The sequence below is a fragment of the Agelaius tricolor genome, unplaced genomic scaffold (genome assembly GCF_023055355.1).
Source record: "Agelaius tricolor isolate 1412-34295 unplaced genomic scaffold, bAgeTri1.0.p SCAF_33, whole genome shotgun sequence".
Classification (NCBI taxonomy): Eukaryota; Metazoa; Chordata; class Aves; order Passeriformes; family Icteridae; genus Agelaius; species Agelaius tricolor.
The window spans coordinates 2,066,446-2,090,844 of NW_027269293.1; the positions used below are offsets into that span (position 1 = coordinate 2,066,446).

At 66.8% G+C, this 24,399-nt stretch overlaps 4 protein-coding genes across 7 annotated transcripts; 2 read left to right on the forward strand and 2 right to left on the reverse strand.

Annotated features, from left to right (window-relative positions):
- The first annotated feature begins 24 nt into the window (after nucleotides 1-24).
- On the forward strand, nucleotides 25-1,178 carry CUNH19orf25 (chromosome unknown C19orf25 homolog). Of its 3 annotated transcripts, none has more exons than XM_071451754.1 (3): nucleotides 25-118; nucleotides 622-796; nucleotides 997-1,178. In XM_071451754.1, exons 2-3 carry the CDS (start codon nucleotides 649-651, stop codon nucleotides 1,176-1,178), a joined length of 330 nt encoding a protein of 109 aa, XP_071307855.1. In that variant the 5' UTR covers nucleotides 25-118; nucleotides 622-648. The 3 variants fall into 3 exon arrangements, with proteins under 3 accessions (XP_071307855.1, XP_071307858.1, XP_071307857.1); XM_071451757.1 differs by having other exon boundaries at nucleotides 73-110; XM_071451756.1 differs by having other exon boundaries at nucleotides 117-141.
- Nucleotides 1,179-2,081: 903 nt separating this feature from the next.
- On the forward strand, nucleotides 2,082-4,308 carry GZMM (granzyme M). The gene is made up of 4 exons (XM_071451736.1): nucleotides 2,082-2,479; nucleotides 2,570-2,714; nucleotides 3,056-3,316; nucleotides 3,448-4,308. Exons 1-4 carry the CDS (start codon nucleotides 2,190-2,192, stop codon nucleotides 3,634-3,636), a joined length of 885 nt encoding a protein of 294 aa, XP_071307837.1. The 5' UTR covers nucleotides 2,082-2,189; the 3' UTR covers nucleotides 3,637-4,308.
- APC2 (APC regulator of WNT signaling pathway 2) lies at nucleotides 3,649-19,889 on the reverse strand. Of its 2 annotated transcripts, none has more exons than XM_071451697.1 (15): nucleotides 19,735-19,889; nucleotides 15,506-15,664; nucleotides 15,310-15,400; nucleotides 15,068-15,236; nucleotides 14,296-14,404; nucleotides 14,095-14,208; nucleotides 13,489-13,566; nucleotides 12,523-12,603; nucleotides 12,070-12,451; nucleotides 11,894-11,989; nucleotides 11,660-11,799; nucleotides 11,464-11,541; nucleotides 11,263-11,379; nucleotides 10,918-11,132; nucleotides 3,649-10,561 (listed from the first exon to the last, which is right to left on the reverse strand). In XM_071451697.1, the coding sequence occupies exons 2-15, from the start codon at nucleotides 15,644-15,646 to the stop codon at nucleotides 5,194-5,196; spliced, it is 7,179 nt and encodes a 2,392-aa protein (XP_071307798.1). In that variant the 5' UTR covers nucleotides 15,647-15,664; nucleotides 19,735-19,889; the 3' UTR covers nucleotides 3,649-5,193. The 2 variants fall into 2 exon arrangements, with proteins under 2 accessions (XP_071307798.1, XP_071307799.1); XM_071451698.1 differs by lacking the exon at nucleotides 19,735-19,889 and adding an exon at nucleotides 16,139-16,277.
- Nucleotides 19,890-21,249: 1,360 nt separating this feature from the next.
- RPS15 (ribosomal protein S15) lies at nucleotides 21,250-23,375 on the reverse strand. Its single transcript, XM_071451751.1, has 4 exons — nucleotides 23,287-23,375; nucleotides 22,851-22,936; nucleotides 21,989-22,223; nucleotides 21,250-21,411 (listed from the first exon to the last, which is right to left on the reverse strand). Exons 1-4 carry the CDS (start codon nucleotides 23,287-23,289, stop codon nucleotides 21,298-21,300), a joined length of 438 nt encoding a protein of 145 aa, XP_071307852.1. The 5' UTR covers nucleotides 23,290-23,375; the 3' UTR covers nucleotides 21,250-21,297.
- Between the last annotated feature and the right edge of the window lie 1,024 nt (nucleotides 23,376-24,399).

Here is a 24,399-nt window from a genome sequence, read left to right on the forward strand (position 1 = left end):
CGCGCGGCGCCTTTAAGAGCGGCGGGAGGCGGAGCCTTTGGGCAAGGGGCGGGGCTGGTTTGATGACGTGTCCGGGGCGCGGCGGAAGTGCGGCCGGGATAGAGGAGTCGGTCTGTCGGTCCGTCTGCGGTCCGGGGGGGGGTTAGTCTGTCCGGTGGGGGGATCGGGGGGCTCTGTCTGTGTGTGCGGGGGGCGAGGGGGGCCGGTTTACCTGTGCGGGGGTGCGGCTCTGTCTGTCTGTCTGTCTGTCTGTCTAGCGGCGGGGGTGGGGTCTGTCCGTCTGTCCGTCCGTTCGAAGGGCGGGGTGAGGGAGTCTGTCAGTCTGGGGGGGGGGAAGGGAGTCGGTCTGTCTGGGGAAGTGGGGCAGCACAGGGGATCCGTGTGTCTGTTTGGGAGGCCAGCAGGTGTCTGTCTGTCCGGAGGGGAAGGTGGGGGGGTTCTGTTTGTCCATCCGGGGTTACACTGAGGGCGCTCTGCCTGCTGCGGGGGGTCCGTCCGTCTATCTGTCCAAAGGGCAGCACATGGGGGATAGAAAAGGGGAGCTGTCTCTCTGTCTGTCTGTCTGTCCGGGGTGGCAGCGCCCTCACCTCCCCCCCCCCCCCCCCCCCCCCCCTTCCGCAGCCCCTCCCCACATGAGCCCCCCCCGGGATGAGCTCCAAGGCCAAGCGGGTGCTGCCCACCCGCCCTGAGCCCCCCAGCGCCGAGCAGATCCTGGCGGACGTGCAGGGCACGCTCCCCTCCGACCCCGTGTTCGTCCTGCCCGCCGAGCCTCCCCAGGAGCCCGGCCCCGCTCCAGGTGAGCCCTCGCTGGGGAATGGGGAACGTGGGGACCCCCTGAGCCCCCCCAGGCCCTGCTCCAGGTGAGCCCTCGCTGGGGAATGGGGAACGTGGGGACCCCCTGAGCCCCCCCAGGCCCCGCTCCAGGTGAGCCCTCGCTGGGGAATGGGGGATGTGGGGACCCCCCCAGCGCCGCTGAGCCCCAGCTCTGCCCGCCAGGCTGCCCCGAGCCCGCGGCGGAGGAGCGGGAGCGGCTGTACCGGCAGATCCGCTCCTACGTGGGGATGAACCAGCGGCTGCAGCAGTCCCGGGAGCAGCTGCGGGAGCGGCGCCGGGAGCTGCAGAGGGTCGGGGAGGCGCTGGACCGCGGCATCGCCGAGATGAGGCAGAAAGCGTTCTGAGGGACCGTGGTGGGCACCTCCACGCTGTGGTTTCACCTTCCCAACAGCGTTTGCATCGCGAGGATCTGGATTTACCGGGACAGCCCCGGCAGAGCTTTTCCCAGGGAACAGCAGGACCGGCCAGGCCAGCACGGTGGCACCTTCCTGGTGCTGGGACAACGGCTTGCACCCCTTCTTCTGCCCCTGAACCAGCTGCCATGTCCCTCGTGGGTGGCACATCCTCTGTTCTTTATGACTTTTCCCTCTGGTACTTCCCCGAGGATGACCCCATCGCCTCCCGCATCGCAGAGCGCCTGAGGGAGGAGGGATTCCGGGGCTTCACCGAGCACCAGGACCAAGTGGCCGGGACATCCGTCATCCTGACGGCCATGGAGGCCATCGAGGCCAGCCGGGTGGCCATCCTGCTCCTCTCGGCCAAGTCCCTGGGTGACCGGTGGTGCCAGCGTGTGTCCCAGTGGAATCTGTTCCACAGCGTCCACCAGCGCGGCCCCAGGGTGGTCCCCGTGTGCGTGGGGGTCAGCAGAGCCGAGGTGCCGCCGTTCCTGCAGCACCTGGTCCCGCTGGAATACCAGAACGAGTTCTTCTTCCAGCGGCTGCTGGCCAGCCTGAGGTCCCACCCAAGGAGCGGGGCCAGGCGGGTCCCGCCCAAGGGGACGAACTGAGGGACCCCCCTGAGGGGGCTGGGTCGGGGGCCAGCACCGCCCCGTGGTGTGAAAAACTGCCCTGTTTTGCTAATAAAGATGGTGGGAATGGGTCACCCGGCACTGTGGGCTGTCACAAATCTCACAACCCCCATTTCTGGCAGCTGGAGGCGCCGCTTTTCTGTCTGCTCTGAGCGCTTCGGGGGCTGTGGGTGTTTCCCACCCTCACAGGTGTCACCTTGTGGGTGCTTCTTCCCCTTCCTGCCCCCCTGAGCTGCATCCGAGCCCCGCTGCTGTCCTGCTCCGCTGTCACACGGCACCCGGGGCTCCTCCAGCTCGGCAGCCGCACCGGGAGCCGCGGAGGGGCGGGATGGGGGCTCGGGGCTGCCTGGAGCCGCTGCTGCTGCTGCTGCTGCTGCTGCTGCCACCCCTCCCTTGGGCCGGTGTGTCCAGCATGGGCTCAGAGTCACTGCCCGGGGCGGTGGCAGCTGCTGGTGGGGACGGGACGTGGCTCCAGCCCTCCATCATCGGGGGACACGAGGCCAAACGCCACTCCCGGCCCTACATGGCGTCCCTGCAGTTTGGGGGGGTTCACGTCTGCGGGGCAGCGCTGCTGGACCGGCGCTGGGCGCTGTCGGCCGCGCACTGCCGGCCTGAGGGGTGAGTCCGGCACGGCTGGGTCCTGCCCGGGGAGGGGACGGGGCTCCGGGTGACCGGCACCGGGCTGACCCCGCTCCCGGGGCGGCGCAGGTCGTGGCACAACGTGAGGCTGCTGGTGGGGCTGCACAACTGGCGGCACCACGAGGAGGGCACGCAGAGCTTCACCATCCGGGCTGTCTGTCCCCACCCCGGCTACGACGGACGGACGATGGAGAACGACCTGCTCCTGCTCCAGGTGGGGCTCGGGGGGCTCCGAGCGGGGCTGGAGCGGCGGCGGTGCCGGGGAGCGCTGCCGGGAAGGGGCGGGGTGTTCGCACGGGGCCGGGGCGAGCGGCCCGGTGACATTTCCTCTTCTCACCCCCAAGAGATTTCACACCTGGGTGTCATCCCCCCGCTGCCATTGCCGCTGCACCGTGCTCGGTGCTCCTCTTCCACCCGTGGCGTTGGGTGCTCCCCTCAGTCCCCCACCTGCAGCATCAGGGTGCTCCCCTTTGGGCCCCCACCCGCTGTGTTGGGGTGCTCCCTGCCAGCCCCTCCGCCCAAGGAGGGCGTTCTGATGCCGCCCCCCGCCCGCAGCTGGACAGGAAGGTGACACGGAGCAGGACACGACAGCGGATCCCGCTGGCGAGACGGGAGCCGGCGCCGGGGGCGCGGTGCAGCCTGGCGGGCTGGGGGGTCGTGGACCCCCAGGGCCGGAGGCTTTCGCCCACCCTGCAGGAGCTGGAGGTGACGGTGATGGACACGCGGATGTGCAACAACAGCCGCTTCTGGCACGGCGATATCGGCCCCACCATGATCTGCGTCCAGGGGCAGCGCCGCGGCTCGGCACCCGCCAAGGTGAGAATTTGGGGGTCCAAGGGTGCAAAAACCCAAAAACCCGAGCCTGGCTGCGGGCAGGATGCTCACCCTGAGCAGGTGAGATGTTCTCCTGTGCCCTGGTGCACTCCCTGGTGTCACCCCCTCCTCAGGGTGACTCGGGAGGGCCCTTGGTGTGCGGGAAGCGGCCGGCAGTGGCCGGCGTGGTGTCCTTCAGCGGCAAGAACGCCACTGATCCTTTCAAGCCGCCGGTGGCCACCTCGACCGTGAAACACAAGAAATGGATCCAGAAAACGCTGCGGAAGGGCTGCAGATCCGCCCAGCCCGAACACACGGGATAGACCAAACACCCCTTCCTATTTACACAGGTTGGCTTTTAATTGGGAATACTGTCCAGAGTCTGGTAAAATAACATCCTTAGTACATAGATACAGTGATGGCGAGCGGAGCCCGGCGGGATTGTCGGTGGAGGAGGAGGAGGGCGGTGGTTTGTAGCCGGGGGGCGATGCTGGCCCTCCTGCCACCCCTGTGCTCCGTTACAGCACCTGGCAGTGCCGCTCCTGGGATTTTCCTGCTTTTCTTCAGTCCCGGCCACTGGTCCCTCCATGCCAGCCACTGCCAGGGCAGGGGGGCTCCAGTGGGCATTGGTGTGCCCGTCCCCACGACCCCAGGGCACATCCCTGGGGACCCCCTGCATATCCCCACGGTCCTGGTGTCTCCCTGGCCCCACTGTGCAACTCAGAGCTCCTCACTGTGTCCCCACAGCCGCCCAGGTGTGTCCCCTTGCACATGTCCCCATAGCCCTGTGTCTGTCCCTTCAGCCCCCCGTGGCACTGGCATGGGGGGGCACAAAGGTCCACCCAAAGCAGGGAGTGATGGTGGAGGACTGGAGGTATCTGAGGGGTCTGGGACCACCTGGATTGGGGGTTCCTCTGCGGCCCATCCCATTCCCAGGGGCTGAGGCGCTTCCCACACACCCCAGTGTTGGCACCTGGGCCTGGCTGGCAGCAGGAGTGGCCCCAGGGTTTTGGGGCTGGCAGGCCCCGTGCTCGTGGGCGTAATCCAGTCCTGGATGGATTCGTGTCCACATCCACAGGGACACACCAGGATCCTGGCTGTGAGCCAAGGCTCTCCTGCCCTGGGGGTGGGAGGCTGGGGGGCTGTGGGTGAAGGTGAGGGACCCCAGACCCTTTCCTGGGGGTTGGGCATCCTGGTGCCAGCTCAGCACCCTGTTCCCTCCCAGAGCAGCCCCCCAGCCTGGTGGCAGCACCCTGTGAGCAGCCCCTGGGATGAGCCCATCGGGACCCCGGCCACCCCCGTGAGCTTTGCCTGGCTCCTCCTATTTCCCTCTGCCACCACCTCAGACCGGCACCCATCAGCCATGAGGAACCTCCAGCAGGGGCTCCTGGTCCCCCAAACGGGGGTCCCGGTCCCCATCTCCCCCTCCAAAGCCTCTCCTCTGCATCCCTTCCCCTGTTAATAAATGAGCTGCCATGAGCTGATGCCAGACAAGCTGGAGCGTGTGGGGTTTTCCTGGTACTGGATGTGCTGTGTCAGCTCCCGGGCGTGTGGGATCAGGCTCTGGGTGAGCAGGATGGGGGCACACGGTGACACAGCCCCACCTCAATTTGTCCCTGGCATCCATCAGTGGGAGGGGATGGTCCATGAGAACCACCCCAGCTCGGGCTGCCAGACCCAGAACATTCCCAGTTCTGTCCAGTTCTTGCTGCTGGGAATGGTGATGCTTCAGCACAGCAAGCCCCCCAAGCTGGGGCCAGCAGCGGGTTGGGGTGACTCGCTGGTCCCCAGCTGTCCCACTTCCCCACGTGTGTCCCAAACACAGCCCTGGCCAGCTCCCGTGGTGCTGGGGGCATCTCAGGACCCTCACTGGGGCATCATCAAGCCTGGATTTTTTCCACCGCCTTGTCGGCCACCGCCGTCACCGCCATGGGGCTGGGGACGTAGTTGAAGGGGGTGACACGGGCGGCCTTGCTGGGGGAGCCGTGCCGGCTGCCGGGGAAGCTCCCGGCGGGCGCCTCGTGGCCGAAGGAGATGGGCAGGGCGGCCTTGGCGGGCGCGGGGGCTTCGCCGTCGCCGGTGGCGCGGGGGTGCGGGGGTCCCTCGCGGCTCTCCAGCGTGGGAGAGGTGCTGGAGTTGGTCTTGGAGGTGGCGAAGTCCTCGGTCTGCACCACGGCGTCGCTGGTCTTCCTGGGCGTGCCGGGCGTGCCGGGGGGCTCCTCGTCTCCGGAGCCGGCCAGCGGCAGCGCGGTGGAGGGCAGCGTGCTCTTGAGGATGTGCGGGATGTCCTCGTCGCGGATCCTCCGCCACGTGCCCTTCATCACCACCACCGGCGGCTTTCCCGGCGGGCCCCCGGGAGCCGCCGGCTCGTTCTGCCGCCGCCGCGCCGCCGCCTCGGAGCGCACGGAGGACGGGCTGGCCGCCCGCCGGGCCACGCTGATGTTGGGCGAGGACGAGTAGCGCTTGAAGGGCTCGGCCGCGGCCGCGCTGCTCTTCACCGGCAGCCGGGACGGGCTCTCGGAGCTGGTCCGGCGCGGCGGTTTGGCCCCGGCCGTGGCTTTGCCGCCGGGCTGGGCTCTGGGAATGAGCGGCCGCTGGCCCGGGGTGGCCGCTTTGGCCGCCTTGAGCTCGTCGCAGCGGGAGGAGCAGAGGAACACGGCCGGGAGCGCGGCTCGGCTGCGCTGGGGGGAGCCCCGGCGAGGCAGCGAGGAGGCCGGCGGCGCCGGGGACAGGTCGGAGCGGTGGCGCAGCAGCAGGCTCGAGGATTCCTTGATGAAGGTGAGCTGGCGCAGGAAGCCGGAGCGGTCCGAGTCGCTGCCGCTGGAGCGGGCCGATGACATCCGCACCAGGTTGAGCCGGCTGCCCCCCGGCCCCCCGGGCCGAGCCTTGGAACCATCGACCTGCTCCTCCAGCACCGGCATGGCCCCCCGGCCCGGCAGCACCTTCCTGCTGGGCTTCTGCATGAAGGGGATGCGCACGGGCGACTTCTGCGTCTTGGACTGCTTGGGAGCCGGGGATTTGGGGGCCGGGGCTCTGGCCGGGGGTCCCGGTGGGGAGGAGGAGCCGCTCGCCTTGCCCGCGGCCGGGCCGCCCTGTTTGGTGGCCTGGGAGGGCGACGGCAGCTTCTTGGGGGCGTGCTGGGAGGGCGTGGAGGTGCGGGAGGAGCCCGAGGAGGGGGGACCTTTGCCGATGCGGGCGGGCGGGGTCGTGCTCCTCTTGGGCAGCGCCAGCTCGCCGGTTTCGGGGGCTTTGCCCAGCCGGTGCAGGCTCCGCGAGCGCTGCTGGCTCAGCGAGAGGTTCTTGGCCGGCGGCGCCTCGGGCTTGGCCGCGGGGCTCTTCTTCGGCGTGGCTCGTGGGCTGGGGGCATCTTTGGCCAGGCTGGGCATGTAGATGACGGTCCTGCCGCGGAACACCACGGGCAGGTTGGGCACCGGCTTGGCGGGCGCCGGGCTCCGCTCCGCCCTGGAGCCGGCGCGGCCGGCGGGACGGGCACCGGCCGCGTCCTTGCGCTCCGGGCGGCCTTTGCTGTGCTCCCTCCTCGCCGGGTCCCGGCCGGAGGCGCTGCCGGGCCGCTGCTTCTCCTGCCTGCCCAGGGAGAGCTGCAGCGTGGAACCCACCGAGAGCCCCGACATGAAGGACAGGATGGAGTCGGACTCGGAGGAAGGCTCCCGGGACAGCGAGGCGGCAGCCTGGTGCAGCCAGGTGACGATGGAGTTGGCTCCCTCCTGGATGGCTTGCCACTCCACGCTGTCCAGGTCGGAACCCCGGTCAGAACCGGCCTCCTCCTCGGGGTGATGCCTGGCCTCGGCTTTCCGCTCCCTCCCGCCGGCTCCCGGCGGCTTCTGCTTTCTCTCCACCAGCCTGCGGCGAGCCGCGGGCCGCCGGCGCTTGGGCATGGCCGAGCCGATGCATTTCTGCAGCAGATCATCCTCCGAGTTGAGGCTGGGGGAGCTGGGCGAGCCCCCCTGCGCCTGCCCCGCTGCAGCTGACCGCGGCCAGGTGGCTTTGCCGCAGGGCTGGCCCCGCTCCTCGCCCTCGGAGAGGTTGGCGTCGCTCAGGGAGCTCATGGAGGAGCTCAGGGAGTAGCAGGGCGGCGTCTCGTCGGCGATCAGGTTGTTCTGAGGCTTCGTCTTGGCCGGACGGGAGCCGGGCTCGGGGTCCTTGTGGGGCACGGAGCCTCCCCAGCGCTCCCTCCGTGGCGCCCGGCCGGGCTGGGCTCTGCTGCCGGAGCCGTCCCTGCCCGCCTCGGGCAGCTCGTCCAAATCCGGGTCGTAGAAGCAGTAGACGGCTTCCTCCGTCGGCGTGGTGTGGCACAGCGACTGGAACACCACCCCGTCCTCCAGAGCCTCATCCTTCCTCCCGGCGGCTCCGCTGGCCCGGCCGGCCCCCAGCTCCAGGCTGGCCGTGCCCTTCGCAGGGGTCTGGCCCCGCTTCCCCTCGCCGCGGCCCGGCCCCGCTTTGCCCTTCCCGGCCGAGCCGAGGCGGGCGGGGGCCGAGCTGCCCGAGGCGGCTCTGCGGGCCGGGATGGTGCCGGGCTGGCGGCGCCGCTCGGCCAGGGGGTGCTCGGCCTCCTCGCCCGCCGGGTACCGCAGGGTCTCGTCGCTCAGCGAGGCTGCGCTGGAGAAGTTGACGGGGGTCCCGTCGGCCGAGTCGGTGAAGGAGTCGTCGTCCTTGAAGAGGTCGCGGGAGGTGGCTCGCAGGTGCTTTGGGACGCCGGGGTGGGTGTGGGCCGGCACCAGCATGTACACGGGGACGTGCAGCGGCTTCTTGGTCTGCGGGTGCAGCACCTGCCCGGACAGCAGCGAGGTCTTGACCTTGCGGAAGCGGGAGGGCATGGCCGAGCTGATGCACTCCTTGAGGATCTCGATGTCGTCGTCGTCGGGGGGCTCGGGGCGCTCCGCCCTTCGCCGGCCCTCCAGGTACCGCTCCTCCCGCCGCTCCTCCCTCTTCTCGTGAGCCGCGAAGTTCAGGCTGTTCTTCTCCGGGAAGGTGGGGATCAGCTTGAGCTCCACGTCCTTCTGGACATAGTGCTCGTGGAGGGGCAGGGCGCTCAGGCTGGAGGCGCACGAGAAGTTCTCGTTGGGTTTCTCCACCGTGAAGTAAACCATGGAGTCCAGGTCCTGGGGCAGCTGGAAGCGTTCCTTGAAGTCGGTGATCTCCATGAACTTCTTGACGTTGTTCTCCCACTGGATGTTGAACTGGCTGGTCTCCTTCTCGGGCTGGCAGCCCAGCTCGAAGAGCGGGGTCTTGCTGCGGCTGGGGGGCATGGTCTGCCCGGGGCTGTCGGGCAGCTCGCTGGGGCTGATGGTGCCGCTGATCATTTCGCTGCACGGGTCGCTCTGGATGGAGCTGGCGATGGAGGGGCTCTCGAAGCTGCCCAGGGAGCTGACGGAGCTGCAGCGGCTCATCACCAGCGGCGTCTCCTGGATGTAATTCTCCGAGGAGCTCGAGGGCGTCAGGTCCTCCTGGCGCGAGGGCGAGGCCTCCCGCAGGAAAACCTTGTCACGCTTCGGGAAGGGGATGGTGATGGGCTGGGAGATCCCCACTGGCGTGGTGGGACCCGGATCCACCGCCTTCTCCTTCTCCTGCCTCCCATCCTCCTCCCCTTCTGCGTCCCCTTCCTCCATCTCCAGGATCTCCAGGGAGGAGTCGCTATCCAGGTCGTTCTCGCTGTGGCTCTGCCCATCCAGCACGTTGTCTGCCGAGGAGAGGGAGGACAGGGAGCTGCACCGGGAGAAGCAGATTGGGGTGTCCTCCACCGAGTACTTCTGCACCGACTCCTGCTCTGCTGAGGCCGGTGGCTGGGCCGGCAGCTTCTCCGGGATCTTGCTCAGGGGCTCGGCCGCCTGCAGCAGCGCCGGGGGGAGCCAGGCTTGCTTCCTGCCCAGGAGGGAGGGCTGGTGGCCAGCAGCCGTGCTGCTCTTGGCCAGGGTCTCAAGCATGGGGACGTGCTGGTAGGATGGAGACAGCTTGATGGTGCGAACATGGGGGTCGGTGGGGGGCTTGGTGCCCACCTCCTTCTTCCACTCCGTCTCCTTCTCTGGCACTTTGGGGCTGGGGAACGTCACCACCTTCTTGGCCCTTTCGGGCAGGTCCTGCTGCTCGGGTTTGTCTGGCTCGGGGGGCTCGGCCCGCTCTGGTTTGCCCAGGATGCTCTTGAGGTCAAGCCGGCTGGGCCGCTTCTGGTAGCGCTGCAGCTCATCCCGGTAATCCAGGAAGGCGGCCCTGGGGCAGGGCTTCATGTGCTCCTTGGTGCAGTAGCCGTCGCTGGTGCTGCCGCTGTTGAGGCTGTCTGTGGACAGGCTGGTGTAGGCCGTCTTCAGCCGCAGCAGGGTGTGCGCCCGGCTCAGGCTCTCCCGCTTGGCGAAGCCGCCGGCGTCCGACAGCCGGCACGGCGAGCAGGACTGGGCGCGCGCCTCGTGCCCGTCCTCGGGGCCGTACTGCCAGTCCAGGCAGTGGTCCTCGGAGCTGAGGCTGAAGCTGTCGTCTGAGGAGTTGTGCATGGTGGAGATGTCCTCCACCAGCTTGTCGATCTTGGCCACCGTGCTGGAGATCTTGTTGGCCAACTTCTCGGCGGCCAGCGAGACGTCGTCCTCCGGCAGCGGCGCCTTCTTGGGCTCGGCCGCCTTCCCGCTTCCGTCCTTCTCCGGCTCCGGGCAGCGCCGCTGGGCCAGCGCCCGCGGCAGCGCCTGGCCCTGCAGGAAGGAGGAGTTGAGGAACATGGAGAGCACGGAGGCGCTGGCCGTCTCCACGCCGGTGGAGATGTTGGGCACCTCGTCGTCGTCGAAGCAGCCGGAGTCGGAGGCGTAATCCTTCACCAGGCTCTCCATGTGCCGCATCGGCTTCTTGGCGCTCTGCCCCTTCAGGCTCTGCTTCTCCATGGTGTCGAAGGTCTCAGCCAGGTGTTTGGCGTCCAGCTCGGCCTCCAGCGCCTTCTGCTTGCGCATGTAGAGCGAGGGCATGCAGGAGCCCGGCGACACCACGGCCGTGTCCTTGTACTTGGGGGGCCGGTTGGTGAGGAGGTTGCGCAGCGCGGCCGCGCTGCCCATGGCGATCATCTTGTGCTTGGAGTGGATGAGGTTGCGGAGCATGCTGACCGCCCCCAGGTCCCACAGCAGCTCCTGGTCGCGGGGGCTGCGGGCTGACAGGTTCCAGAGGGTTCCGCAGGCGTTGCTGACGATGGTCAGGCTGTGCGAGCGCAGGTGCTGCAGCAGCGTCTGCAGGCAGTTGTGGTCCCGGAGCACCTGCCTGTGGGACAGAGGGGATCCCCCCGGCTGTGAGGGTGGTCCTGGACCCACTGCCTGCCCCATCCCAGGAGTGCAGGGTGACCCCACCCCTGCCCAGTCATGACATCCCCCAGTGCTGTCCCTGCAGTGCCCCCCAGTCCTGCAGCACCCCCAACCATTGCATCCCCCAACACCACCCTTGGTGCCCAGGGTCCTCCATCTCCATCCCCCTTATACCTGCAGCCATACATCCCCCGATGCCATCCTGGGGGCCACGGAGCCCGGGCTCCCCCATTCCCGTCCTACCCCCAATGACATCCCTCGGTCTGTGGTGCCCTGGGTCCCTCAGGTGCGGCCCCACCCTGCAGTGCCCCTCACCTGTAATCCTCCCGTGTGGCAACAAGGCTGGAGACGTTCCTGAGGATGCCACCGCCGCTCTCGATGATGGCCAGGGAGTTGCTCTGGCACTTGTAGGTGAGGGTGCTGACCAGGAAGCCCAGGGCCCCCTCCACCCCGCAGATGGCCGCCTTGTTCTCCGTGCTGTGCGCCGAGAGGTTCCACAGCGCGCTCAGGACGCTCTTCAGCGTCGACTCCTGCCCCAGGAGGGGACACACAACTCCTGTCAGCCCCATCCTGTCACCCTGTGCCTGCTGTCACCCACGCCAGGGGGACGCACAGCCCTGCCAGGTCTGTCTGTGGTCACTGTCACCACCCCAGGCTCACCTTGCCGGCGTGCAGGGCACAGCGCATCAGCCCAGTGACGCTGCCCACCTCCCTCAGCACCTTCTTGCTGTTGATATCAGCGCGCCAGGAGAGGTTCCTCAGGATGCTGGAGACCACCTGGAGAGGCAGAGCAGGATAAGTGGGGCACAGGAACTGTCCCCCTACCTGTCCCCCACCCCAGGGAGCCCCACCAGCACCCACCTGGTGCAGCTCCTCGCTGTCGGAGCCCAGCTGAGCCACGATGGCCTCCATGCAGCCCCGGCGGGAGCACAGCGTGGCCTGTGGGGAGGGTGAGGGTGGTGAGGGTGATGCTGCGACCCCCAGACCCTTCTGATCCCCCCCAGACCCTGCTGATCCCCCCCAGACCCTTCTGATCCCCCCAAATCCCCCTCCCCACCTTGTTGACCACATCCCCGAAGGTGAGGTTGGTGAGGGCCATCCCCGCGTAGCGTCGCAGCGCCAGGTTCAGGGGGTCGTTGGTCATCTTGTGCATCTCATAATCCACCTGCAGCAGCTCGGCCACGGCCTGCAGCCCACCTGTGGGACGAGGCAGGGGTCATTTGGGTTTCCCGACCTCCAGCAGCCCGTCTGGGCGCGGTGCAGGGGGAAGGAGCCGCCTCCCCGCGCTCACCCAGCTCGTTCATGGCCCGCCGGTACTCCTCGTCGAAGGACAGCTTCATGATGGCACAGGTGGCCTGGCAGATCTGCGGCTCGATGGGCACTGGCACTGCGGGGGGATGAGGGTCAGTCACACACGATGCTCCCAGCCCCTCCCAGCCCCTCCCAGCACGCGTGGCCCGCCCGTACCGGCGCCCTCGGGGCCCCGTCCCCCGTCCCTGCTCTGCATCTGCAGCCAGTCCCAGCAGGTCTCCGAGTAGGAGCGGATCTGCTCCAGCACGTGCAGCACCCGCATCTCCTTCTTGGCCTGGCCCTCGTCGGGCTGGGAGAAGACGATGTTGTGCAGGGCAGCGTTGGCTCTCATGCGGGCGTCCTTGGCGCCCGTGGGGCTCTCGGGGGGCCCCGGCTCCCCGTCGGAGTCGTGCAGGATCTGGATGAGCAGGGGCAGGCAGCCCGACTTGCGCATGGCCAGGCAGCTCTCCTGCGAGCTGGACATGGCCAGCAGCGTGCGGGACATGTCCTCCTTGTCGCGCGTGGCCAGCATGGACAGCAGCCAGAACACCACCTCCACCTGCGGGCGGCACACACGGGGTCACGCTCAGCCCCAGCGAGGGCTCGGCCCGCCCCGGCCGTGCTCCTCACCTTGGTGTTGCCGCCCTCCTCGGGGTGGGTCGGGGGGTCCAGGCTGCCGTCCCCGTCCATGGCCGGGACCTTCCCGCAGAGCTGCGGAGGAGGGGGCAGGTGGGGGGGTCTGCACTGCAGAGCCCTCGCCCGCCTGCCCAGCCCCTCCCCACTTTCCTGCCGCCCCCTGCCGTCCCCAATCGTTGTTTCCGTCAGTGCCAGGAGTGGGTTCTGAGCTAAAATCGGGGACGGTTGGGATGGGGGGGGGCTGCTGCAGCTCAGGGAAGGGGGAGCGTGGGTGGGCAGCGGGGAGGGGGCGGGGGCTGAGCCTGGGGGGTGAGGGAGGGGTGGGAAACGGGGGCTGTGAGGATCTGGGGGTGTCTGGGGGTGATGGGGGCCGTGGGTGCTGCCACGTGGGGCTGTGGTGATGGTGGGAGGACGGTGATGATGGCACCGTGTTGATGGCAGGGCTGTGGTGGTGACAGTGTGGTAATGGTGATGGCAGCCTGTGATGGTGACAGTGGCAGAGCTGTGGGTGACAGTGGGACAATGGCAATGGCAGCCTGTGATGGTGACAATGGCAGAGCTGTGGGTGACAGTGGGACAATGGCGATGGCAGGGCTGTGATGGTGACAGTGGCAGGGCTGTGATGGTGACAATGGCAGGGCTGTGGGTGACAGTGGCACAATGACAGTGGCGAGGCTGTGGGTGACACAGCGACCGTGTCGATGGCAGCCCATGGCGATGGCGATGACGATGACGATGATGATGGCAGGCTGCCCACCCTGGCGGCAGATGCTGCGGAGCCCCCGCCCGCCCGCCATGGCCTACTTCTGGTCTCCATGGCAACTGCCCATTTCACGGTGCCCGAGCCGCACAAAGCCCGGCTGTGCCGATGGGGACAGCGCGGGGACAGCGCGGGGGGGCCCTGCTGGCCCCTTCCTGGCTCCAGAGGGAGCGGGGACAGCCCGGCCCCAATCCCAATACCTGCGGCTCCGGCTGCTGCGCCTTGTCCTGCGCCTCCATCAGCTCCTTGTCGATCTGCTCCAGCCGGGACGCCCGGATCTGGGGGGGCACAGAGGGCGTTGGACAGGGCGGGGACCCCCCAGGAACACGAGGGATGGGAGGGAGGGGTGTGGGTGTGCAAGGAACGGGATGTGAGGAGCTGGAGTAGGGTGTGAGGAGCTGGAGTAGGGTGTGAGGAGCTGGAGTAGGGTGTGAGGAGTTAGTGTAGGGTGAGAGGAGCTGGAGTAGGATGTGAGGAGCTGGAGTAGGGTGAGAGGAGCTGGTGTAGGGTATGAGGAGTTAGTGTAGGGTGAGAGGAGCTGGAGCAGGGTGTGAGCAGCTGGAGTAGGGTGTGAGGAGCTGGAGTAGGGTGTGAGGAGGTGGAGCAGGGTGTGAGGAGCTGGAGCAGGGTGAGAGGAGCTGGTGTAGGGTGAGAGAAGCTGGAGTAGGGTGAGAGGAGCTGGAGTAGGGTGTGAGCAGCTGGTGTAGTGCACCCAGAGCTGCTTGTGATGGTACCCAGAGTTGAGCCCATCAGTCTGGGGCCCCCCAGGAGCAGATCAGGAGGCGTTTGGGGGCGAAGGACCCGACCTGTGCCCTCTGCACCATCTCATCGGCCGTCCCGAAGCGCTCCTCCATCAGCGAGCGGATGTGCTGCGCCTCGAACTGCAGCTGCTGCCGGATCAGATCCATCTGCATGGAGAACTGGGGGCACACGGAGGGTGCCGTGAGCAGGGCAGGGTCTGGGCGGCTCCCCGAGGCCTGGGGGGCACAGGGGGGTCCCCCACTCACCGTCTCCACGTGGGGCAGCTCGTCCAGGCGCGTGGCCAGGCTCTGCAGCTGGGAGTAGTACCAGACCTTCTCCTTCTCCTCCTTCTCGATCTCCCCCAGCAGGAAACACCTGCAGAGAGAGGGGGAGTGTCAGGGTCCAGAACATCCCTCTGGCTGTCTCAGAGACCCTGGCACAGAGCCCAAAACACCTGTGGGTTTGATTATGACCCATGGAGCAAGTTACCAACCTTGGATGAAGATCAGCAAGCCACAACAGTTTAGGTAGAATAATAGTGAAGTTATCACGGGGTGGAAAAGTAGATTTTAGGGTTTTTGGTATGGGGGTTCAGCGGGCAAGATGGAGGGAACTGGGTGTGTCCAGCCTTTCTCCTTCTTCTTCTTGGCCTCCATCTTCTGCTGTGATGGTGGCACTGACAGATTGGTTTAGAGTAGAAGCTCAGTGTATAACATGGGTGATAGGTATTGGGAAGTAACTGTAAACATTGTACAGGTAGTTTTTAGTATAAAGACATAACACTGCCCTGGGGGCAGGCAGAGTGCCTGGACTGTCTTGCTGGGCTGACCTCGGCAGGGCAGGAGAAAATTTTTTATAGATAAGACACAATAAACAACCTTGAGACCGAGAACTGAAGAGCCCTGACTCCTTCTTCAAGCGCCGGGCTGGGAAAAGAGACTTTCTAACACATCTTGGGATCACTCTGAGCAGCCAGAGACCCCGACAGGATCAGCACAAGCCCGGCCCCCCCAGCCCCTCTGCCCCCCAGCCCATCACCTCTCGCGGTCCAGCTCCTCCAGCATGCGGAACGTGGCCCTGCCCAGCTCCCCGGGGCCGTCCCGGTGCGAGGCGGGGCCCGCCGGGCTCTCCTCGGTGCCGCGCCCGCCGCTCGTCGCCTCCGGGGCGAACTTGAGGTTGTAGAGGCTGGTGATGTCCATCTGCAGGGCTGGGGATGGGGACGGCGCTGTCAGGGTGGGCTCGGCAGGGTCGCCCCCTCCCCACCTTGCCCAGGCACCCACCTTTGAGCTGGTCCAGCACCTCCGTCTGCCCCGAGCTCACCATGACCCGGGCCTCCTGCTCCAGCTTGCCCTGGAGGTGCTTCAGGACCTCCTAAAAAACAGGGGTGGAGATGTTGAGGACGGGGAGATGCGGATGGAACCCCCCCCTCCCCATTTCGGGGGTTTTTCCCCCATCCCCAGCCGGGCCTGTCCCCACCTTCATGTCCGAGGTCTCATTTTCCAGCTTGGAGAGGTGGTTGGAGTTGTCCTCCAGCTCCCGCCGGAGGTGGCTGTTCTCCTTCTTCAGCGCCTCCACCTGCCGCACCAGCTGATCGTACGAGGCGATGGAGCCGGACATCTTCACCTCCTCCAGCTCCTGCGGGGCGGTTCGGGGGTGGGCAGCACCCGGGGGGCTCCCCGGGACCCTCACAGCCCCCCAGGACCCTCACAGCCCCCCAGGACCCAGCTGGGACCGCGGCACAGCGCTGGGCACCCCAACACCCGCACCCCCCGAGCCCTGCGAGAGCCGCTGCCCCCAAACCCCCCCGAGGGGCGGCCCCGGCTCAGGGTGGGCTCCAGGCAGGGCCCCCCCAGCCCCAGAGCCCCCGCCTGGTTCGCAGCCTCCGCAGAGCTGCGCTCTCCCTTTGTCTCGCTTTTGTCTTCTCCCGCTCCCAACCTTCTCCCGCTCCGCTCCCTCCGGCTCCGGGGACAGCCCCGGCCCCTGCACGGCCCCCCCGCCCTCCTGTGCCCCCTCCCCAAACCCTCTCAGCCCCCCTGTGCCCCCCAGCCGCCCCCAGCGCCCCAAATCCCCCAAATCTGCCTTTGCCGCAGCGCCCCCCGCCCCTCGCACCTGCCCGGGGGGACACACACGGCGCTGTCACACCCGGGGGGGCACCCGGGACCCCTCCTCACCCCCCCCGAGGGTCGTGGTGGCAGCGGGAGCGCGACGGCCCCGCGGAGCCTCTGTCAGCGCCACGAGTGAGCGGGGGGAGCCGGCAAAGGGGGGGCAGAGGGGATGGGGGCTCCCCTCCTCCCCTCGGCTGCCCCCACCCCACATCCCCCCACCAAAATGGGTCGGGGGGGGGAGCAACGATCGACCCCCCCCTCCCCCCACGGCTCTGACATCCCCAAATCTGCCCCAGGGCGGCTCCCTGGGGCCCTTCTGCTCCCACGAGTCCTTTTGGGTGTCCCAGCACCCCCGGCAGTGGTGGGAGCCAGCGACCCCCAAAGCCCCCCCATCGATGTCCTGCACACCCCCAGGGGCCATCCCGGGCCCCCCAAACTGCTCCTTCACCCCCACAGCGGTGGGGGACCCCACGTCCTGCCCTATGGGTCCTGCTGGGGGTGCCCCCCCTGCCACCACCCAGATTCCCAAAGACCCTCACGGTGTGAATCCCCCCCACCCCAGCTGGCGAAAAATTCCCCTCGGGAGAGAAATAAAGAGAAATAACCCCGGGCAGAGGGGATGGGAGAGGGTGGGGGGCAGAGGAAGGGGGACAAGGGATGTGGGATTGGGGGTGCAGGGCAAGGAGGGAATTCGGGAGGGAGGGTGAGGGATGCAGGAATGGGGAATGCAGGGTGAGGGATGCAGGAATGGGGAATGCAGGGTGAGGGATGCGGGATGAGGGATGCAGGATCAGGGATGCAGGAATGTGGAAGGTGAGGGGTGTAGAATGATGGGTGCAGGATACAGAATATGGAATGCAGGGTGAGGGATGCAGAAATGTGAAATGCAGGATGAGGGATGCAGGGTGAGGGATTTGGGAACAGGGAATGCAGGGCGAAGGATGCAGAAATGTGGAAGGTGAGGGGTGTGGGATGATGGGTGCAGAATACAGAATATGGGATGCAGGAATGTGAAATGCAGGATACAGAATGTGAAATGCAGGGTGAGGGATGCAGGAATGTGAAATGCAGGATGAGGGATGCAAGGATGTGGAAGGTGAGGGATGTGGGATGCAGGATACAGAATATGGGATGCAGGGTGAGGGACTGGGGATATGGAAGGCAGGACCCCACAGGAGGGAGGTGGGGGATGGATGCGGGCTGGGGGATGCAGGATGATGGATGCAGGATGCGGGATGCAGGATGAGCACGGCCTGCTGTTGCTATGGCGACAGGGATGGGGGAGCACAGGCGGTTCTCGGCCCTTCCTGAGGACTCGGATGTGGAGGATGGGGCTGGAGGGGATAATGGGAGCCAGGGGCTTCCACTCGTCCAGGGGAACACGATCCCCCCTCCCCATCACCCCAAACCTGTGGGTACCCACCCAACTGCTCAGCCAGAGCCCCCTCCCCTGGGGGACCCCACCCTGAAAGAACCGGGGTGCTCTGGCTGCCCTCCGGGGGGGTCAGGGCTGGGATATTCGGGGGGATTGATGGATTGGGGGGCTGAGCTCCGCTCCCCCCAGCTCCTGGCAGGGCCGGCCGAGCGCCGGGGCCGCAGCGGCGCCGGGATCTGCAGCCTGCGGGGAGGGGCCGGGGCCGCACCTGCATCCACAGAGCGGCGAGAGACGGCGGGAAAGGGGGGCCGGGGCTGCGGGAATGGGGAACTGGGACTGCGGGAATGGGGGCCGGGGCTGCGGGAATGGGGAACTGGGGCTGCGGGAATGGGGGGCCGGGGCTGCAGCTCCATTCCAGCACCATGGTGGTCACTGTCCCACAGGACCTTGTGTCACCCCAGGGCTGGATCCAGGTGGGGCCGTGGGCTGACCCTGGGGTGATGGGATGGCTCAGGGTCCTGGGTGTGTCTCCTCGTACCCCCAAAATCTGCCTCTCTCTGCTGAGGGTACCCCAGGATGGCCGAGGCCACCGGTGGGGCCTGGATCCATCCAGCAATTTCCTGGCAGGGCAGATGCTGCTGCAGATGGAGCAGTAGCTGCACTGCCCAGCACATCCTGCTGTCCTCCTCGCTGCCCAGGGTGCCCACTGCCCTCATCACTGCCCACCTCACTGCCCACCCCACTGCCCACAGTGCCCACCACCCCACCATCCTCTGCGCTGTTCACCACCGCAGTGCCTTGCCCACCGATTGCTCATCACATTTGATGCCACCTTAGCCAGGGCCACCCTGGCCTGGGCAGAGCAGGGCAGAGCCTGGGGAGCCCTGGGGGTACCCCAAGCTCCCTGCACCCCTCGCTCACTCCAGCCTGGCTCTGCGGATGAGGCTGGGACAGGGACCGCAGCCATCAGCCCAGCGCGGCCACAGCGCCAAAGGCACAGCTGAGCCCCGGCCCCGGCTGCGGCTCCTGCAGCCCCCGGGGACGTTAAACAAACAGCGTGTTGTCACCAGCCCGGGCTGATCGACCCGGCCCTGGGGACCCCCGAGCACAGCAAACCCCCCCCGGGGAGCACAGGTCCCCCCCCAGCTCGACCCTGCACGCACAGGGACAGGGGGATTTAGGATCCATCACCCTCTCCTCACACAGCATCGACCCCTGCAGCCCCCGCACAGCACCTGCACACACACACACACACACACACACACACACACGGGCATCGTGGCCTGGGGATGGATGTGGGGCCCTGGTGGGGTCCCCAACACCCCCAGCACAGCCCCCTCACAATGCAGGGTCCCCCTTATCCACCCCACAGCCCCGGGTGCCCGTGGGAGCCTGCAGGGTGAACGTGCAGCCACCTCCCCACCCCACCCGGGGTGACTGGGGACACCCCCGCCCGGGGACACGGCACAGGGACCCTTGGGGTGCCCCCCGGGTGGGGCTGATGTGCTGGTTTAGAGGCAGAGGATGTTGAGGGGCCAGTCTGGGAGGTGGAATTGGGGTGTGGGTTTGTGGGGGAGGGTTTGGGGTGCTGGTTTGGGTGAGGTTTTGGGGCTCAGCCGCAATGCTCGGCCCAGCCGCGCTGAGGGAGCATCGGGAGGGGGGGGATCTGCAGAGCCGAGCTCGCATCGGGGCGGGGGGAGCTGCTGTCACCCCAGGAACGACCCCCCCGCCTCGCCCGCAGGATGGGGATGGGATGGGGATGGGGATGGGGATGGAGGTGGGATGGGGATGAAGGTGAGAATGGGGACGGGGGATGCTGCTCCCTCTTTCCCCCCTCCCGCGGACTCCCCGCCGAGCCCCGGCATTGTCCGGCCTTTGTTCCTGCAGGATGCGGGGGGTAAACGCCGCCCGACCCTCCCGATTCCCCCTGAACCCCCTGATCCACCCTGAACCCTCCTGTCCCCCAATATCCCCCGATCCCCCGGGGGGATCCCGCGGGACGGAGCCGCGCCCGCCGCAGGAAAGGGCCGGGGGCATCCCCGCCGCGGGGAGGGGGCGCAGATCGGGGCCCCCCCGGTGCATCCAACCCCCCGCAAGCCGACACCGCACCCCGATCCCCCCCGCCGCCCCCCGGCCCCGCCGCGCAGCCTCCCCCGCTTTCCCCCATCCCCGGAGCCCCGGGACCCGCGGGGGGCTCGGGGGTGCGGGGGCAGGTGCGGCCGTACCTCATCCCCGGCGGTGCGGAGCGGTGCGGGGCGCCGCGGGGCGGTGCGGAGCTGGGCGAGGCTCCGGCGCGGCCCCGAGCAGCCGCATCCCGCTCCCGCCCCCCCGCTCCTCTCGGTCGGGATTTTCCAGCGGCGCCGCCGCCGTTAGAGGGCGGCACCGGGGGCTCCCCGCGCCCCACCGGACTGTGCGGAGCGGGGGGAGACGGGACCCCTCGGGAAGGCTCCGTTCCCCTCCATCCGCCTCTTTTCCAGCCTCCGCAAAAACGCCCGGATCTGCCCCGTCCCCGTGTCCCGGGACGCACCTGCCGCTCCCGACCGGACCGGTCCCTCCAGACCGAACCTGCCCCCTCAAACCGAACCGGTCCCTCCAGACCGAACCGGCCCTCCCAGACCGAACCGGCTCTCCCGACGGAATCTGTGCCCCGCGAGCCGCCCCCGTGTCCTTGGGGACCCTCCCAAGGTGCGGCAGCACCGGCTGAGCCCCGGGGTCCCCCCCGGGAAGAGCGGGACCCTCACGATGATCCCTCTGCAGCTTCTGCCATGTGCTCAGGCCACTGTCACCCACCGAGGTCACTGTCATCCACCTCCCAACTGGGGTGTCCTGGCCCTCTGGGGAACCCCCAGAGGAGGGACTGAGAGTCCCCACAAGGCCACAGGAGGACAGTGACCACAGCAGGACAGTGACCCCAGCCCTCTTGTCCTGAGCTCACCCTCTCAAGGTCACATTGCTTGAACAAAAAGGGACCCGGGGACCTTCCCTAAAGGACAAACGGCCCCGGCACCACCGGTCACGGGATATGGAGGGTGTGAGACTTAAAGAGCTGGGACTGGGCCCTGAGGGACCCCTGAGCAGTCCCCAAGGGACCCCAGCCAGCAGGACCACCCTGGGGACAAATGGTCCCTCTCCACTGATGGCTTCACCGTGGGATGTGGTGCTGGTGACCAGCATTGGGCTCATTTAGCTCAGTTCAGGGACAAACCAGATCATCCACCCAGGATAAACTCCTCTCATCTCCCTTCCCATCACCACTCACCCCATAGCATCCCCCAGAACACGTCCCTCCCTCCCAGCCTGAGCTGCAAACCCTCTGCTCACCCCCTACACAATGCCACTCTGTGATCCCTGTCACCAAAATCCTTTGGGTTCCCCAATTAAGGACTCTGGGGTTTCGACATCCCGTGATGGGCTTTGGCAGCTTCTCCTGGGACTCGGGCTGGTTCTGAGCCTGGGAACCCCCCCTGCCTTCCCCCAGTTCCACATTCCCAGTATTTATATTAACAAATACATGGAAATGCTGTAAATATTAAAGTGCCATTCCCCACTTCCCAGTGAAGAACAAGGAATTTAATTCATTCCCTAAACCCACATGAAGATGATTTGTTTGCTGCAGGTGCTGACAGAAAGCAGTGCCAAAAACCCTGGCAATATTCAGGAAAACATCCAATGATGGTGGAGTGGAGTTCAGCACACCCCAGCCCCCTGTCCTGGGAATGGAGAGGCAGGAGACAGAAGGATCCAGGTGGAATTTCTTTATTTACACTGCAGGACGCTCCCTCCCGGAGCTACTTGAGCGGGATGAAGCGGGAGGAGTGGGTGGCACCGATGCCAGGCCGGCCGTGCTTCACCGGCTTGTACGTGATGGAAAACTCGCCCAGGTAGTGGCCGATCATCTCGGGCTGCAAGTGGAGAGACCCGTGCTGGGGACAGCGCCAGGGGACATGGGGACATCCCCCTCCCATCGCCATCCCAGGGCTGCCAGGAGCCTGGCACAGCTGGTTATCCCAGCCCTGCTCCTCTCCTGGTGCCTTGATGGGCTTCCCCAGCTCTGCCCCTCCTGGGGAGGTGACACGGGAGCCACAGAGGCATTTGTGCCCTTCCAGGTGGGATTTAGCACCAGGTAGGAGCAAGAAATGGCATTTAATCCCACTGGTGGTATCAAGTGACAGCACCCCCCGGGTAATTCCACTCCTGGAAAGCTCAGGGATCTGTTTCATGCCGAAGCAGTGCTGGCAGGCTGGGAGCCAGGGCTGAGCACGTGGATCACTGCACAGCCATTTCAGTGCTTCAGAGCCACATTGAGACCCCTGTGGGAGCTGGCCCTCCCTGGGATGACACCTCCAGGTGTCCCTCTGAGCCAGCCCCAGTCCAAGGAGGAGCCTGGACTCCCCCAGACACAGGCAATGAGCGGGATTTACAAAGAGTTACAAGCGAACGCTCTGGGCGCTGAGCTCAGTGCGAGAGCCACCAGCTCACCTTGATCTCCACCTGGTTGAAGGTCTTGCCGTTGTAGACGCCCACCATGCTGCCCACCATCTCAGGCAGGATGATCATGTCCCTCAGGTGGGTCTTCACCACCTCAGGCTTCTCCATGGGCGGCGCCTCCTTCTTGGCCTTGCGCAGGCGCTTGAGCAGCGAGTGCTGCTTGCGGCGCAGGCCGCGGTTCAGGCGCCGCCGCTGCCGTGCACTGTACAACTGCATCAGCTGCTCACTGCCAGGGGCACAGGGACGGCTCAGGGACAGCCCAAGGACCCCAAACTGAGCCCAGGGACCCCTAACCCAGCCTGGGGAGAGCTTAGAAACCCCACAGTTACCTTGGCAGAGCCTGGGGAACAGCCCAGGGACACCCCCAGGGACCCCAAACTGAGCCCAGGGACCCCTAACCCAGCCTGGGGAACAGCCCAAGGATCCTGAACCCAGCCTGGGGAGAGCCCAGAGACCCCACAGCCATAGAATTATCCAGAGAGAGCCTGGGGTACAGACCCAGGAAATGGCCAGAGACCCCGAACTGAGCCTGGGGTACATCCTGGAGAGGCCACCAAAGGACAAGGTGAGCCTGGGGTACAGCTCCGTGGAAACCCCAAAATCTGTGTCACCCAGACTGAGGTGGGGTAAACAGAAGGGAGACCCCCGGGACCCCACACCCTCAGCATCACCCGAACCGAGCCTGGAGCAGGGCGCCGGGACGCCACACTGACGGTGTCACCCACTGAGGGACTTTAAACAGCCCAAAAGCAGCAGCTGAGCACCCAAATCCCCGTTATTGTCGGTATTTGAACACAACCCGAGTATGGGGCAGCACCGGCTCCCCCGACCCCAAACCCCTACTAGCCCTTACTAGGACATGTCGAGCAGCTGGTCCAGGTCCACCCCGCGGTAGGTGAATTTGCGGAAGGTTCGCTTCTTCTTCTGCTCCACCTCCGCCTGCAGCGGGACAGCGGGGTCGGGTCAGGGCAGGGGGTCGCGGCCCCCCGGGAGGGAGACATGGGGATTCAAGGCCGCGCTCCCCGCCCCGCACACGGGGAGGCCGCGGCCCCACCGAGCTCCGCGGCCCCACCGAGCTCCGCGGCGCGCCCAGGCCGCTCCCTCCCTTCAGCCCCGCTCCCGCCGCGCTGGGACCCGCCCGGCCGGGGAACACCCGCAGCGACCCGGGGAGGCCCATTCCCCATCCCCCAGGAAAGTCCCGAGCTCCGGGCGGCGCCGCCGCGGCGGGTGAAGCCCGGATGGCGGCGGATGGGGCCCGATGGCGCCGGCGGGGCCTCCCCCGCACCCACCATCTTGGCCTGGGCCGCTCGGAAAGGCCGCGCTCGCGCCGGAAGCGGCAGATCTCGCGAGAGCGGCGCGGGCGGAACGGGCGGGGAAGCCGCGGGCGGGCAGCGCTTCCGCCCTCACTGCCCTTAAAGGGGCCGCACCCGCAGCATGGGGACAGCGTGGGGACAGCGCAGGGGACGGAGCCTCCTCTTCCCCCCGAACCTGCCCGTGGTGATTCAGGGAAATCTCGGGTTCCAAGGAAACCACTCCTTCCCGCTGGCCCAAGGTGGCACCCAGCAGTGACAGGTCACAGCCACCCGGACCTCGCAGCCACCCCGGGCCAGCTCTGAGCATCCCACGCCTTTTTGGGAAGCCACCTTTGTCTTTCACCCATGGGAGCCAGAGCTGCGGGGTGAGGCGGGGACACGAGGGGAGTGGCCCAGCAGATCCGGCTCGTTCGGCACAGGTTGGTCCGGTCTGGCCCCTGCAGGAGGTCCCAGATCTAACGGCCCACACGGGCCTGGAGGAGCTGGTTCTGCACAGACAGGAGCCAAATCCGAAGGGTTTTATCCCAGAAGAGGTGAAGATGTTGTGTGTCCTCTGCTCCAGGTGTCCCCGAGGCTCCAGGGTGGTGCTGTGACATTTCCACGGTTTCAGGCTCCTGAGGGGGATCCAGTTGGTCTCAGAAGTGACACCTGCACAGCCATCCCTGGAGCAGCTCCTGTTCCAGCAGGAATTTCGAGCTCACAGATGTAACAGAATGAGGAGCAGAGCCACGAGGATTCGAGCCTGGAGGATTCACACTCAGCAAGCAGAACCAGAACCAGAACCACACAAAATACAAAATTCCCCTGAACAGATGGAGCAACGCAGCAACCTCCACAGCACAGACACATCCCAACAGAGCCCCAGCTCCACTTCATTAACAGGGATTAATTACACCAGGTCCAAGCCCTTCACCACATCAGGCTGGATCTCATCCCCCAGTCAGACCCATGCAGCAGTGGCTCCCTGGCAGTGCGACCCTGCACAGGGCACAGCTGGTGACACCACAAAGCTGCCCCAGGACTCCTCCAGAAAACCCACACTCACAAAAGCAAAAAAAAAACACCCAGAAAAATGGAGACAGGCTGGTG